The sequence below is a fragment of the Branchiostoma belcheri genome, unplaced genomic scaffold (genome assembly GCF_001625305.1).
Source record: "Branchiostoma belcheri isolate BF01 breed outbred unplaced genomic scaffold, Haploidv18h27 scaffold27, whole genome shotgun sequence".
In the NCBI taxonomy this organism is placed as follows: Eukaryota; Metazoa; Chordata; class Leptocardii; order Amphioxiformes; family Branchiostomatidae; genus Branchiostoma; species Branchiostoma belcheri.
In genome coordinates this window covers 2,452,690-2,468,360 of record NW_017803876.1, presented here as the reverse complement: position 1 = coordinate 2,468,360, position 15,671 = coordinate 2,452,690, and the positions used below count along the sequence as shown (strand labels likewise).

General features: G+C 41.2%; 4 protein-coding genes across 4 annotated transcripts in view; 2 read left to right on the top strand and 2 right to left on the bottom strand.

The window, feature by feature from the left end:
* LOC109472140 (ankyrin repeat and EF-hand domain-containing protein 1-like) overlaps nt 1–3,263 on the bottom strand; it is a 16,218-nt gene extending 12,955 nt beyond the window's left edge. The window contains exons 1-3 of the mRNA XM_019771715.1: nt 3,121–3,263; nt 2,393–2,485; nt 4–2,047 (exon numbers count right to left, since the gene is read on the bottom strand). Coding sequence (XP_019627274.1) covers nt 4–244 — 241 coding nt within the window. The 5' untranslated portion in view covers nt 245–2,047; nt 2,393–2,485; nt 3,121–3,263. The remainder of the gene's footprint in view (nt 1–3; nt 2,048–2,392; nt 2,486–3,120) is intronic.
* Nucleotides 3,264–3,324: 61 nt separating this feature from the next.
* On the top strand, nt 3,325–7,550 carry LOC109472187 (ATP synthase subunit s-like protein). Its single transcript, XM_019771780.1, has 5 exons — nt 3,325–3,439; nt 5,239–5,729; nt 6,101–6,312; nt 6,567–6,729; nt 7,033–7,550. Exons 1-5 carry the CDS (start codon nt 3,413–3,415, stop codon nt 7,295–7,297), a joined length of 1,158 nt encoding a protein of 385 aa, XP_019627339.1. The 5' UTR covers nt 3,325–3,412; the 3' UTR covers nt 7,298–7,550.
* LOC109472198 (ATP synthase subunit s, mitochondrial-like) lies at nt 7,546–10,868 on the bottom strand. The gene is made up of 5 exons (XM_019771796.1): nt 10,706–10,868; nt 10,196–10,290; nt 9,597–9,805; nt 8,658–8,820; nt 7,546–8,323 (listed from the first exon to the last, which is right to left on the bottom strand). The coding sequence occupies exons 1-5, from the start codon at nt 10,742–10,744 to the stop codon at nt 8,209–8,211; spliced, it is 621 nt and encodes a 206-aa protein (XP_019627355.1). The 5' UTR covers nt 10,745–10,868; the 3' UTR covers nt 7,546–8,208.
* A 75-nt stretch (nt 10,869–10,943) lies between these two features.
* LOC109472195 (ATP synthase subunit s, mitochondrial-like) lies at nt 10,944–13,603 on the top strand. Its single transcript, XM_019771792.1, has 5 exons — nt 10,944–11,040; nt 11,745–11,884; nt 12,269–12,477; nt 12,859–13,024; nt 13,332–13,603. The coding sequence occupies exons 1-5, from the start codon at nt 10,960–10,962 to the stop codon at nt 13,483–13,485; spliced, it is 750 nt and encodes a 249-aa protein (XP_019627351.1). The 5' UTR covers nt 10,944–10,959; the 3' UTR covers nt 13,486–13,603.
* Nucleotides 13,604–15,671: the final 2,068 nt, after the last annotated feature.

Genomic DNA, 15,671 nt, shown 5'->3' with positions numbered 1-15,671 from the left:
TGCCCTCGAAGTCCTGGACATTCGGGTGAGCTCCCAGCCCCAGCAGGAACCTCACCAGCTCCTCGTTGTTGGTGACGGCTGCCAGATGGAGCACGGACTCCCCCTGGTTCGGCTCGCTGTAGTTGATGAGAGAAGGGATGCCGTGTGTGGTCATCTTCTCTATCTGTGGGCGATCCTCCAGCCTCACACATTGCAGCAGCTTGATGATCTGCAGTTGTTCTAAGCGCGTCGTGGCGACCGGCATCCTGGTGGTGTCGCTGTGGGGACCGTGCCGCGCCAAAAACTTACATCAACCAGGAAGTGTTCTGTCGACTTGGTTACAATGGGCACTCGGTAGCAACACTTAACTTGTGGCGGTCAACAGACTCGTTCAATACGGCGACTTCATACCTTCAAAGAGGAACACGAAAACAGTCTAAAACTGGAAAAATCTGTGGTTTGAGATTCGTCCACGATACAGCAGTGCACATCGGCCGTTGGTGGCCTATTGAGGACAGACAACACTCCAGGCAAACATAACCCGCGAGCAAGGCAACGTTGACTTAAGCGGAGTGTGCTGGCATGCCGGCCCATAGGGGGAGAACTCCGGACCACGAACGAGTCCTCCGGCTTCGCTGGCCCCTCTGGCCGAGAACAGGTGTCCCTCCCGCCGCTGTGTGGATACGGGATCGGAGTCCGTCGATAATACAATCAAATGGTCACCGTGCACAATTCACGAAAGGTAAAGGATACGCCGCCTGTTCCCGAAAGGGGAGTCGACTCCGCCATTCTCGTGCAGCCTATGACACAAAGCCGGGTAAACTTTCGTTGCTATGGTGAGGAACAGGTGACTGGACGCCACTTGAGCGGCCAGACAAGCACCAGGTCATTACGTATTTATGAGCAGAGCGGCGAAGAACAAAGGAGTTTCCTCTGGTCTCGTGTTGGTCTTTCCCAGCCACAAAAGTAGATGGGAGGAATGTATTATCTTTTGAAAGGATTGAGGGTAACCGCTACAGACAAGGTAGTTGTGATCAACACGCCAAACACAAGCAAAACGAAGGCAAAATCAGGCATACTTCGTTTGCAGTTCAACTGTGTCTTGCAAGGTGTCGCGGCAGATGAGGAGACGACCAAGTAATCTCCAAGCAGATCATACGGTGGCAAGGCAGTATCCATTGGCCAGAGGTGTGTCCATTAGCCGATAGCCACCGAAGCGGCCAATGGATAATGTATATTTGGCTGTCTGGGTAACGTATATACCGGTACTGCCTGGCCAACTTGATACTGCCTCATGGCCCGGGATAACTGGTTGGGCACCAATGCCACTGAGGACGTGAGTGTTGTTGCAAATGCATTGCCAGCTACTAGTGTATCCTATAGCAAATACCTACATTTCCAGCAACCCACTGTGAAATCATCTAGATGTAGATGGTTTCAATAGGGCTTTCTAACCCTTGCCAAGCTGCTGTATTCTTATTGCAGTTCCTAACAGTAACTTGTATCCCAAATCAATTTAGGTACAGTACTTATTAAGACACTTGACCCAATTTTGGTTGTGTAAAGTTTAACTTCTTTATGATATTTGTGATCTTAAACTTTTATGTACTTTGCCCAGTTGGGCAGCAATGTACAAAGTTGTTAATCATTGACAACCAAGACAACCATTTTACTACCATTTATTTCATTCCTTCATTTCCAGCAAGGACAGAGGTCAATATTTTACACACAGATACTGTATTTGATTCAGTGCAATTTGACAGGCATGGTACGTGATGTCATGGTACTTCCAGAGACTACCAGCAGTTGGTGGAATCAGTGTGTGATGGTATAGGTCAGGACCCAGTCCCACACACCAAACTGTTGAGCAGATTTACAACCTACAGGGGGAAAACAAAGGGGGCACTCTGGAGGCTGCTGCTGGTCATTCTGACTTCTTTGGCAGGCAAGCAGCAAGGAGGCTGAAGATAGAATAGCCCACGCCGAAGATGACAAGCCCCATGGTCGCACGGTAACAGGCCTTATCTCCTGATCCACCCTTCAGGTACACCATCTCCCCACCCGGCGCCTGTAAACAACATATAAGTGAGCAATCACTTTTTGGTCTGAAATCTGATCACAAAGGTAAACTGGTTTGAGGGTAGTTGCTTTAAAAAAGCTTGTAAGAAAGTTCTTGCTTGTTACTGAATACTAGTTTTGTGTAAGTCGTGACTGTACAATTGGTTCAAACTTTCCTAGGCAGCTAAGGACTTTCTCTTAGATATTATTCTGGTCCAGGGGTGGGGCAAATTTTCTCAAAATCAATACAAATGTAATAAAATGGAAGAGAAGGAAGTCATCACCTTCCCAATCTTAGATTTGGAGCAACCACAGCACAATCTATGGTTTTAACTTTGTGAATCTTTCTACATACCTGCATGATTTTCTGCTTCTCCAGAACTTTATTGTCCAGAGCTTTTCTGGTGGACGTGGAAAACCCCGCTCTCTGGACGAGCAATCTTGCCGCCTAAGACAGCAACATGAGGATACAACATTAGATGGGATATTTCTACTTTCATAAAATCAATATTTCACACAGTGTTACTTTATACATGATGATGACATCTACATCATATTGACAGGTTTTGATGTCAACTTCAATGTCATGACGTCATGGTGTCCAGAGAATAAATATACATGTATGTAACATGACATTGACATTATAAATACATTTCATGCTTTATCAATTTCATACTAGTCGTCCAAAATCAGTTGCAAAACATATATTTTGCATGTACCATGTCGACAAATTTGTAGCCCAAAATAACTTCCCTCTACCACTACCAAAAGTTAGTAGCATGCAGTATGCATCCAATCCTGATTTATTATTTGCCTGAGTAAATTCTTAGTAGAATTTGGTTGGATTGATGTTTGACAAATTATTGCTTATTGCAATTTTTTTCGACTTGGGTTTTATTTTGGCAATAACACGTTTATTCCGTCAAGGAATCAAGGTTGAAGAAACAACATACAGTTTAGTGCTTGAACGTAAATTTTTGAAGGTCATCTCTACTCCCAGTTTCATATTTTCCGTTGCAAGTAACCCCCACCAAACTACAGTTATCGTGCGTAAGCCTTAAAAGTGTGGAGTCAAACACCTACCAGTACTCTGTTCATTTCGAGGTTTCTTTCCTTTGCTACGGGCACAGAACGCAACAACTCTCCCTCTTCGGACCACCAGGAAAAATTTGTACCCGCAAATATGGCGGCCGGGCTGCTGTACTGACGATTGTAAAAGGCAATCTCTGATTGGTGCATTTTAGCACTAGCTGTACGTGATTCGTCCAAATAGAAATGTAGGTCACTGATTGGTCCATTGCTGTATGCACTATCCAATGAGTAGAGGGTTACCTCTGACGTTCGGCGTGAAGGCAAAGGTCAACTGGGGTCAATCATGGCATGGACGCCTGGTCTCAGCAAGGTGAGCAGTATGGTATAAAAACTTGCCTCAACAGTTAAAAACCACTGGTATTAGTGTAGCATTTTTAAAGCATAAAGTGTATAGCTCTGCTGTAAATACTCCAACTAATTGAACCATGTTAAATTGTGTCAAACTCATAGAAATTGTGCTTAAAATTTCCCTGGCATCATTCACGAGTTGCACATTCCCAGGATCCTTTGCGCACAGGGTAGGTCACGTGGGCGCACAGGGTAGGGAAAGGTCGCGGTAAACCACGTGACTCATCCTCGGCTCTGGTCGGAAGAAGTCGGAAGTGTTCGCGAGCGCTCGGAAATTTCAAAAATGGCTGACACCACTGCCGGCGGCGGGAGGCACGTAGTTTTTCACGGCGTTCGTACGGCAAAGCGGCATCGAATTTTTGCTCCATGACTATCGGTATGGGATAGGATAGGGTTGATTCAACACACTACGTGAAAATGTGAATGCTCCCAGCCTACTATCGGCCAGATATCGCTTAGGGCACCTTCTTCCGACCAGAGCCGAGGATGAGTCACGTGGTTTACCGAGACCTTTCCCTACCCTGACGCCCACGTGACCTACCCTGGGCGCAAAGGATCCTGGGAATGTGCAACTCGTGAATGACAAGATCGATCTCACATACTACATGTAGTACTAGTCATCATCATCATCATATCTCAATCAGTGAGTGTCAACAATTATGGTAATATTATAAGGCACACGACTACCAGCTGTTTAGTTTAATTTAGTCTACTGCAGATATCCTATGTAAATGAAATGCGACTTTTTTTAAATGGCTATGAAAAAAATGCAGTTGGTCAAGCTAGAACCATTGGTTTTAGTTTCACTGGCTGCTTGACTTAATTACCTTCGCCAAGAAGGTTATGTTTTCAGGGGCGTTCGTGTATGTGTGTGTTTGTGTGTGTGTGTGTCTGTCTGTAAACACGATAACTTGAGAAGGCCTTGATGGATTGTCTTGATACTTGATAGCTGGGTAGGTCTTGATGAGACCTCAAAATGATTAGATTTTGGACCCCCTAGCGGCTTGTTATGGTACTGCACCTGAACTTCCGGTTTTGATATCTCATGATCTAGACATGCTATGGTGATGAAATTTGGATGGTAGGTAGCTCTTGTGCTGGGGAAGAATTGACGTGAGTTTAGGCCCCCTAGCGGCTTGCTCTGGAACTGCAGGGATATATTCTTGAAAATATTCAAAAGGGGATAACTCAAGAACCAGTTGACGGATCGTCGTGGTTTTTGGTATATAGGTAGCTTACGTGATGCTTAATATAATTATGTGACAATTATGCAAATATGGATGTAATTTGCATAATTTATGGGGAAATTCTATAAATCATCTGCATGCCATGATACGACAATTGAAGCTTGCGACATTGGTAATTGACAACGAGAGAAACAAGGGAAGATATTGATTATGTTAATAATGACTTAATTTGCATAATTAATGAGGAAATTTTATAATTATGTAATGATAACTGCCTGGAATTTCATACTTGTGGTATTTGAAAGTTAAATTGAGGTGAACATCATTGAACATAATTTATTCAAATCAGGACCTCATTTGCATAATTTATTAGGAAATGCTAGAATGCATTGTTTGTTAATATAAGACTGTCTTTTGCTTGAGATTATGATAAAATGATATAATTCATGAAAATTAGGTTCCTATTTTTAAATCAGGGGGGAATAATCTAATCGATAATTTGTCAGTCATAAAGATTAACATCATTTGGCGAAGGTATGAGATCGGGGAACTCTAGTTTAAATTGCATTTTCAGCTTGTACAGTGCACAAGCATCTGCTACATGAGCCGTGCAACCACCCTGCTCTATAGAACATCTTCACGCCTGTCTGGACAAGGCACCGCAAAAACCTCACCATCAGCAGGATTCAGACCAAGTGGAGACATTTCAGACGTGTCAGTTTCAAACTTACCCATCTATGGTTCAGAACCACAGGAGTCCACATCTGAAAGTGAGATAGAAGCACTAAGGAAGAGATTTGGTGTGGACATCGCCGACACGGAAAAACACAATGTGAGAGCAACTCCTGGGGAACATGGGACAAGACATCTAACACCATTCCTGACTCCATCTGAACTTGCAGAGAGGAGAGAAATTCCAGAAAGACCTTTTGATGGAAGGAGGACAACGCTTAAGGAAGACTGGGAGCACTTTCTGAAGTGGTTCAAGAAAACATTTTATGAACTCCATTATTGGTTTGAGATGAAGCTTGACAGGGATGGGCGTAATCTGCTCTTTAGAAATAGGTGAGAGCTTTTACTAGTTTTAGTTTCAGATTTGGTTGTGGAATTTGATTTTATGCATAGTAGTATAAAATGTTATGTTTCTTTAGTTATATGTGATTCACAAAAAGTAAAAAAAAAATTAAACATGTTGGTTGCTCAGCAACCAACATGTTTAATTTTTAATGCTCTAGTTTTGCACAAACCCCACAATATCTGATCGGAGAGTTCTTGGTAACAAGTCCTAAGAGTAAGACAACTAAGTTAAATATACCACATTTGAAACTTTTCTGTAAAACTAATCACTCAGATTTTCAATGTTACCTTCCACAGGATCTTCCAGGTACCATGTGCTGTTTTGCCACATTTTGATTAATGTAAAATTTATTTTCCAGACTGACATCATGGTATGTAACCCAGTTCAACACAGAGATTGCAGTGGCCGTATGGGTGCTCCAGCTGCGAGGAGCAGTCCGCTACAAGAACCAGGAGGACTGGCACGGAGGGAGCTACAGGAAGTTCCAAATCAGGCAGATGATGGAGGAGACTGTGGAGGCTGTGGACCTCAGCGGGACGGACATTTCTTACAACGGGCTGTCAAACCTAGGTATGTATCCATTATACATGTTGGATGCAAGTTGTAACATTGCTGTTACTGTATTCATATTTTACAGCATCTGTTTCTTGGCACATGTATTGTTGATATTGAGAAAGATACGATATTGCTGTTGTACACTTCATGTTGTCGTAAGCTGAGACATCCACTAGGAATTGCTCAAGAGTTTTCCATACATGTGTCAACTATTTGAAACTTTGAGCACCTATAAACACACTTAATGCTTGCTTTCCTGTCACTTACAGAACTTCTGGGAGACATGAGAGAGTTGAGGCTTGCAGACTGTCCCCATGTAGATGACTTCTGCCTGTCCAAGCTGCATGAGTTCAGCGGGAGGCTTGTTTATCTGGACATCAGCAGGTGTCCCCGGGTCACAGAGAGAGGCATCTCAGCTCTGCACAATGTCAGGCAAGTTATTCTATACTTAAATTACTGTGGCTCTGGTATGGTTTAAGTAGTCCACTGATACGATGTTGTACATTAAAAATTGGTTGCATTTTCAGTTCAGTTCAGTTCATTGGTTGCATTTTCAGTTTGATCAGAGACATTATAATGTCCTTGGTTTGATGTAACATTAAGTCTGACACGTGTGGGAACTAAACAGGAAGTTAGTTGAAGGACAGTTAAATCAATTTTTAAATTGGAAAGCTCTTGTCCACTTTAGAAATCTTTGGGACAATATCACAAATCTGTCTTTCTTCCTATTTCCAGGAGTCTGCATGTTGTTAAGATGGAAGAGATGCCCAATGTGAAGTACAAGGAACTGATTGTGCTGATGATGGAGGAGGCAATGCCATGGTGCAAGTTTGAGGGTGTGGACTACGTGAAGAAGGCAGCACAGCTGGGCATCAAGATGGACCTGTCTGCCTTGGAAAACAAGGATGTGAAACTTCTCGACAAGCCAACAGAAAAAGTGGAAGAAAAAGAAGCAGAAGAAAAACAACAGCAAGATGCTACATCTACAGCTGCAACTTAGATACCTTTCAGTTCAAATAGTTTGATGGGGTGAGAACACATCTGAAGATTTTGTGACATCACAATTGAATGTTATATACATGTACATATCAGATTTATCAGATTGTATATTGAAGACATTGAAAAGACTTCTTGTGTTCTGCCTTTGTCTATGGACAAACTGTGTACATGCAGTTAAAAGGAATATTGTAAAGTACAATTATGTATTGGAATTCAATGCTGAGAAATGATGCGCATTAAATTGTTGTCAACCACATGTTGTCTTTATTAAACCTACTAACGGTTTCACAGAGGTTGATTGAACCACACTTAAACTGCCTCTATGGCTTCCTGAATATTACTTACATTATAACACATCCATCAAATTATATATAAAGCATCACAAGGATGGTCACATATTTCATGCTGTGCAGGAGAAAAACATACACATTTGTTTTAAAGTATGAATGTTTCCCTTGCAATATCTTATCTTGCAATCCTATCCTTTCCATTAAGCCTCATGTTGCCAAAGAAAACATATAAAACAGACTCCTTAACATTTCCCAGCAAACCTGCATATGTTTCAGGTTTGTACTGTGTTGTCAACAGAGTTAAAAACTCAGTTCAAAAGCTTACTCTGGTGTTACATATTGATTATTATATTGTCTTGAGCAGAAACATTGAGTGACTGAGAGAACTAGAAGTAGTACTAGCCCTGCCAAGTCTCCCATCCTCAAGTCAACAGCCTTTGTGACACATTAAAAGTAGTCATGACATATTCAAATATGGCTGAACACAGAGAAATTAGGCTTGGCCTCCAGCCAGTACTGAACAGCATTCAGGAATGGTATGTTCCTCTAGAACCAAATCAGCTGGGGTTTCTCATGTTATTTATTTCACCAGCAGGGTGAAACATTGTTTTACTCAGTCTTCTCATATTCCCTCTGCATCTATCTTACAGTTTGGCAGGGCATGTTCTAGCAGATGGACTGTGCCAGTCTTGTCTTTCACAGCTGGTAGGTCAAACAATCTCAGAGTCTCCAACAAACTGTAACAGCAACAAGGAATGAATGCATCACATGGAAGTGTGTTTTCACCATATCATATGCACTTTCTTACATGGTTTCTGAAGATCGCTAGAGATCACACAGAAATTGTAATTAACACACTAGCTGTGCCATCTTCAAGTCTTGTGTGTCATTTCTTGTTCCCCAACCAAGTCAAAACACTACACACTTCAAAAGCTTCATCCAATGAAATGTTACCTTATATGTTCTTGGAAAACTATCACCCCAAGGTAAAAATGCTGGAATGACCCCTTTAATTTCCACACAGACTACAGATGTTTTGTAGTAATAAGTCTTGTACACCAAATAAAGTACCTCAGGTCTTTAAGCTGCATGAGTCCTTTATCAGTGACGTTTCCACAGCTGGATACCTCCAGGTGCTGCAGTGTACCTGCCAGGAGGTTCAGCTTCCCTATGCACTCATCTGTGATGTACATGCACCTGTTCAGTGTCACAGACTTCACATGCTTCAGATGTTCTGCAAGGATACAACATCAATCAGTGTTCGAAATACCTGTCTGCAATCTGCAGATAGATTTCAAAGATTGCAGAAGAAAAATTTATACAATCTGCAATTTTGCAGCAGGAAAAATTGGCACTTGGGATTTGGTGCTCTTGGCCCTAAGGACAGACAACACTTAAAGACCTGTTCTGAAACAACAGGAGCTTCTTCACTAATTTATATCAACCTTGTCTTGACTTGTCTGTCTTTTGTTTCCTTTTGGACTTCCAAAAATTTGTCTTCACTAATTTGCATATCAATCAATAGTTCATGCTTATAAACTTGCAAGATTGTAGTATAGAGGCTTGTGTATTTGCAGAAAGTATTTCCAAATTGCAGAACAAAATTTTGACTCTTCTGCAATATTGCAGAACACTGAAAAAAAGTATTTCGACCACTGCCAATGGTAAGTATATAGGGATTTGTTCTTACCTGCCTACATTTCGATGCCTGACAGACATCAAAATGTAACTAAGCAGGTGAAAAACACTACTGGTTGTGTAAGAAGAAAATGCCTATACGATCTTGTGTCCTAACGAACCTGATGAAATAATTTTCGGAAAGTATTTGTAGTGACAGATTTTGATGACATGCTGGGTAGATGTGAAACAAAACTGAAATGTCAGAAAATGTAACACTGCACAGTTAATAGGAAAATTTTGATAAGGAGTAGGGTAGAGATAAATTCTTGTGTTTTGCTGATTGCAAGGTCTGGATTGCAAGTCAGAAGATACATTGTAAATGATACTTACTGAAATGTTCAAATCCGATGTGCATGACACCCGAGTCTGTGGCATCAATTTCCTCGATCTTGAACTTCTGTGGAGGTCCTGTGGGGAGGGTGTTGTAGTCTCTCTGCCAGGAGGGTCTGTCCTTGAACCTGAGGTGAGCGCCGCATCTCAGCAGCCACTCTGCCGCCGCTCGGTCTGGACCCACTTGCTCAATCCGCTTGTCATCAACCCTGTACAAAAAGAAGGCAGTCAGACTGGCATTGTCTGATATCACTATTTGTACTCATTCTACATACTTTCTCACACCATCCCTATAGCTACTTTAGGTGCTGATATGTAAATAGCTTTTTTATTCACAAAAAAAAGATAGGAATACAATGTACTGAGAAAATGTTACATGCAAAAGTAATTAATGGTATTCAAGCAAGTTTTATTGATATAACCAATATGATATGACTGAAAACACTAATTTTTAAGAAAAGATTTGATATATTGTTATGCTCTTAAAGTTGACTTCTTAATACGAACTGAAATACAGATCAGCACTTACTGCCTACCTGGTCTGAAAACATGAGCATTAGATGGACACGATTAAAAATTGCAACATGTTGCAAACTTACTTGTTGAAGACAGTATTGAGCCATCCCCACAGCAGTCTGGTAGGTGCAGTGTGCAGACGTGTGGAGGTGTTGGACAGCAGCAGGACAGGGAACACCTGACACACACACAACAGCTTTCGCATGAGAAATAGATGATGTTAAAATTATGATGATTTCAATGATATTAACCCTATAACCTATTAACCTTAACCCTATATAGCAGTTTTATGGAGATACTAGGCTTCCCTCAGCTACATGCATTGAGCAGTTTACGGGCTTACAGGCTGCATGGCGCGTTATCACGTAACATTAGCTTCAGACCATAACTCTAAGCCCATGACCATGACCGTGTAACCAACGTTACGTGCATGTTCTCACGTCAGAAAACTGTTGCTTGCATATTACAAATATATTGGTCCGAATTTCAAACGACCCACCAGCCTGGATGCCATTTGATCGGTAATACACTAAGAAACCTTGCAGAATTCGTTAACAGTACCCGACACCATCACCTATGATCATGACACTGACCTTGTTTCTGACACACGCTGATGTCAGGACTGCTGCCATTGGGAAGAGATGTTTTCACTTCAGTTTGATGTCAAAGGGCAACACCGGATCATGTCATTGATATAATAGGGGTGGTCAAAAGCCGAAAAGATGCATTTAAAAGTTAAGAAGTAGCGTATAATCTGTCAAACAATACATAAATCTGCAATTAGTTTTGTTTATAGAGTGGGAAGTTCATCTCTGTTGTTATGATTCCAAAATGTCGGATTTAATTTATGCCTCACATCCCTCAGTTGTACAATGAACTAGTCCAAAGAGCCAAGATGGCAGCGCTCATGAGAAACGCGGCGACCAAGGTAAAGGTTCTTTTTGATTGGAATAAACTGCCGTCGATTTGGATGTACTGCGACTTAGTACTGAACATGATGACAAGAGAATTACAAAGAAATGTTTCGTGTTTGTTTTTATAGTAAGGACTTTGCCTCAAGTATGACTATCAGAATATTTTACTGAATATGCCCCCCCCCTTCTGGAGTTAGTTTTTATCATGCAGTGCTAGATACTCGTATAACTGCGAGGCAGAGACATCCTCATCAGGGCACCATGGCTGCTGTATCAAGTAGACAAGCGCTGTTCTTGTAATCTTGCAAATAATTTCATTTACGTTGCATATCACGATAATCAATAAATCATACTTATTTAGGCCATATAGTTAGCATAATTTAGCACACACATTTTGAGTCACCAAGTGTTAATACCTAGAGAGATCATTGACTCTGAACTGAACCAAGTGAAAAACTGAGCACCTAGAGACCACGTCTAGCGACATAATAGACGTTAAACAAGGACAACAACAACAACAACAACACATGTATATCCTGTCGCTCAGACTAAGATATATGTTGATTCATATTTATTTCCTCCAGGAATCATGTAAATATTCCGTCAGGTTAATTAGTACTATAATCATCAGTTACATAAAATTATACTGTAGAAAAGGACAATATTACTAGTGTTCAACATAATCAAAATTAAGCATGTTTCTCCCCTGCTCCACCAGATGACCACCATACTGAGACCATGCACCTGTATAACAGTGTCCCAGCGAAACCACACTTTTAAGAGGGACAACAAAGAGAAGGAGAAAGTCCGGACAAAGATCTGGGTGGACTATGATATGTTGCACAAGGTGTTCAACAAGTAAGGACTATCTGATAGTTTCAAGAAAAGTTTCTAGAAAATCTAGAAAAATTATATTTCCCACTGCTGCCATGTCACCTATCTGCAAAATGGGTGTGTTATGGAAAAGGTATATTATACCGGCTGTTCAGATACTGATACTGATATGGAATATTTCATTAATCCTTTTTTTAATTTTTTGGACAACTAATCAATTTCTGCCATGTTAGTGAAGTGTGTCAGCAAATTATTGCAGTATATTTTACGGAAACAACTGTTGTTTCCTTTGCATTACTTTCTTAGCCCGGTTACCAACACTATTTTAGCTCCCAAGTCTTTAGCAGAGAAGACAACAGACTTGGGAGGTAAGATAGGTTTGGTAACAGGCGATTACTTTCCTATCAGGGTTGACAGAGCCCATATAGACAGAGTTGGGCAGGAGAGAGCTGCAGCAGAGTGGATCACCAGGTGTGGAGGGGCGGTGAGGATACAGGATGTGGAGGAATGGTTCCATAACTACAACAACCTGGGCACTGGGCCTCTGGGCAAGTTTATGATAGAGGAGATAGATGCCAGCTGGGCTGATGTACAGGCAGAGGGGTTTGATCTTCTTGGTGAGTACTGAAACAGTCATACCATTTAATGTAAATTACACTGTACACTCAGCAGATGCAAGGAACCCTGCTAAACTACCTGCTGAGTTAAATTTTACAAGCCACCAGGTTTCAATGATCATTAATGGTATTTACATCCCAACTCCTCCAGGAGAGGAATTTTTGAATGGTGTCTTACGATATGTGGCAAACTATTCTAACCCAACTGAAATCTTGCAATATTTTCTCTGTATATTGGAGATTGTAAAATGAAATGCCTTCTAATGACTTGTATTACTATTATGGACTTACTGTGTATTGAATTGGAATGTAAGTGAAATAGTCAATAAAATGTAAGGGAAATGTCAATAAAATATTTTATGTGTGTACATGTTTGTCCAGATGGTCTGAAGGCTGTACGTACCATGAAGCTGAGCAGGTGCCCGTACCTGCAGGATGCCTGCCTGGAGAGACTTGCACCACTCAGCCACAGTCTGCACAGTCTGGAGATCTCACACTGTGGCCAGCTGGTCACAGACAGGGGAATACTGGCACTGCAGGACCTCAAGTAATACTTCTAAATTTCTCTTCTTAAGAAAATTTAGTTAGGCCTATCAGGCTCTGAATACTCAATATGAAGACCTGTCACTTCTTGGTATGAACAAATTTTTAAACAATTAAATCATTGAATATTTTCATCAGGTTGGTGGATGATTGAATAGCAAAGTTCTTTATTCACAACCACTTGTTTAGCAAGGGCTGACATTTGAATGATGTTTCGATGTCATCTTTATCAGGACAATTATGTCTGTTTCTCCTAGCTGAAGTGCACAGTGAAGAACTTAACTATTCAACAACTCAATCTTGTTTCCCAGGCTGCTGCAGAGATTACACCTGGCTGACCTCCCAGGGGTGAAGGACCCAGAGGTCACCCTACAGACCCTCCAGTCAGCAATCCCATCATGCCTCATCACAGCCGAACTTGGGGATACAGAAGCTCAACAAACTGTGCAGATGACTCCCCAGTGACATGGAATTGATGCCATACTGTAGTTGGCTGTGTTTTGTATAATACTAGTAATATATGTACATTATGTTTTGTGACATGTCTTAGTGTTCTCATAGAAGATGTTATTGTACTTAGATACTAGTATTGGGGCTGGGACTGCTGACCATGTGATGCAGGTCATATGGATGAAGCATGGATACATGAATGATGACACCTCCTTGATCAACTTTATTTCATCTTTATAAAGAATTGAGCAGAACTGTCGGTATGGTACATCACAGTATACATTCATTTTACACTAGTCACCATTATTATAATTTTATAGATTTGAACCCTGCCCACGTACAGCTTGTTTACAATAATACAATTAAGTACATGTAATTACATTTGTACAATGAATACATTAATGCATATGCTGTTCACAATGGATAACATTATTGAAAATACTGGGCATGCAAAGAATACTAGTATAATTTTGAAACCACACATCTTTTTACATCATCGACCTGCTGAATAATCCCCAGATATCACATATCTTTCATATATCAATTCAATTGTTTCAATGACTGACCTGTCTACAAACAATTACTTCATCATTACATTTTATTGAATGTACATGTAACTAAAGATGTTTTCCAAAAGTGGTTAGACGCATTTGCTTGAGAGGTATGTGAATAGGATTGGTTAGGAATTTTTCTGCTTGTTTACAAAAGATACACAATGAAATTACATGTATACATCTATGATACCATATTGAGGAGCTACTTACTCTGGTGAGTTCTTTGCCTAACAGCTGATCACACAAACGCTAATACATTTATTGACTTGTGGATAAGATAGGAACTTTAGTCCCCAATATATTCTAATGTTCCTACAAAAATTATTGCTTCTATATAAAAATATTTAGATTTACAGAATAGCCATATCTGATATCTGAACCTGCATATCTGCAAAGCTCCCTGTCTGGGAGTCCAGGGGGATCCAAAGTAAGAAATTTTGCGTATCTACATCTGTTTACATGCTGGTCAAAAAGATTCAGGCAATTGTTGCATGTTAAGACTTTCAGGACTACCAACATTGTTAATCTGGCAGGATTTTATCATGAGTGGGAACAAAGTTGCAGCAGAGTGTAAGCGGAAGAAGATGCACAGGGGATACGCAATATGTATGACTACAGACCACACAACCGAGCCAAAGTAGATTTGGCCAAGTGCAGTAGTGGTGATGTTTTTGACTTCGTACAGATCGCTTCCCCAAAGCCCAAGGTTGATGGCGGAAAGGCAGGAGAAGACAAAAGTGCGCCACTTTGTTCCCTCCCACTGCTGATGAAGTCCTCCCATTATCAGCAACAGTTGAGCAATGCAGTGGATTGTGCCAAGGGCGCAGTCAGCAATGTACAAGTGGGAAATATATCCACAGGCAGAGGAGTTGGTGAAACCTGCAGCTGCCGCCAAGCCAAAGCCATTAATGAGAAAAACACCCGCAGCAGAAGAGATCAGTAAAGCTGTGTCTATCCAAATGTGACCCCTGTGTTTGGGGTCAATGTCAGGGGAACTTTGCAATAATCCAGAGGTTTCCACTCCTTGAATAATCTGTTTTATTGGAGAAAGGAGTATAGTTAGGCACCCGAACAGGACTATTACGGAGATGGCTATACGGTATCCATAGTATAATCCAAAAGTGGTGTCTAATGCTGATTTCACAGTCTCAACCACTGTGTTATTGCAGATATCTGTTTTGATACCCAAGTCATTGAGTTTTGTATAATGAAAAACTGTAATAACTATCAGTACCAGAATTACTGCAACGCCCAGACTCAAACCACCTACTAGAGGGATGCGCAGGGAAGTGGTCTGTCGTGGCGGACCATCTGTTTGTTGTACTTGTGTATGTTTTTCCCCAATGCGGTTCCACAAATTCAGGAAAAGCCCAGCTGAGATGAGTGAGTATTCTAGAACGAAAGGCTGTAAAAACGGGCGTATTTCATGAAACTGGCCCTGCAAGCCCGAAGAAGCTGGGCAAGTGATATTAATAGGTCTGATCATATAGGTATTCATACCAGATGTCGGTCCCGAAGCTGGGCTTTTCAAGACTAGTATGGACGATTCTTCATCACCTGACTCTTCCACCAGAAAATGAAACCACAGACTTACGTTTGTACCCATCAACCACATGAGGACAAAGTGGGACAACCCCCTGCAAAACT

Bases quoted from the DNA above. Each gene is read 5' to 3' on its own strand.
- LOC109472187 (XM_019771780.1), top strand. From the start codon at position 3,413: ATGGCATGGACGCCTGGTCTCAGCAAG. The intron at 5,730-6,100 runs GTGAGAGCTTTT...TTTATTTTCCAG, and splicing joins AATCTGCTCTTTAGAAATAG to ACTGACATCATGGTATGTAA. The intron at 6,730-7,032 runs GCAAGTTATTCT...TCCTATTTCCAG, and splicing joins TCAGCTCTGCACAATGTCAG to GAGTCTGCATGTTGTTAAGA.
- LOC109472198 (XM_019771796.1), bottom strand. From the start codon at position 10,744: ATGGCAGCAGTCCTGACATCAGCGTGTGTCAGAAACAAG. The intron at 10,291-10,705 runs GTCAGTGTCATG...TGTGTGTGTCAG, and splicing joins CAGCGTGTGTCAGAAACAAG to GTGTTCCCTGTCCTGCTGCT. The intron at 9,806-10,195 runs GTAAGTTTGCAA...CTTTTTGTACAG, and splicing joins CTCAATACTGTCTTCAACAA to GGTTGATGACAAGCGGATTG.
- LOC109472195 (XM_019771792.1), top strand. From the start codon at position 10,960: ATGCCTCACATCCCTCAGTTGTACAATGAACTAGTCCAAAGAGCCAAG. The intron at 11,041-11,744 runs GTAAAGGTTCTT...CTGCTCCACCAG, and splicing joins TGAGAAACGCGGCGACCAAG to ATGACCACCATACTGAGACC. The intron at 13,025-13,331 runs GTAATACTTCTA...CTTGTTTCCCAG, and splicing joins CTGGCACTGCAGGACCTCAA to GCTGCTGCAGAGATTACACC.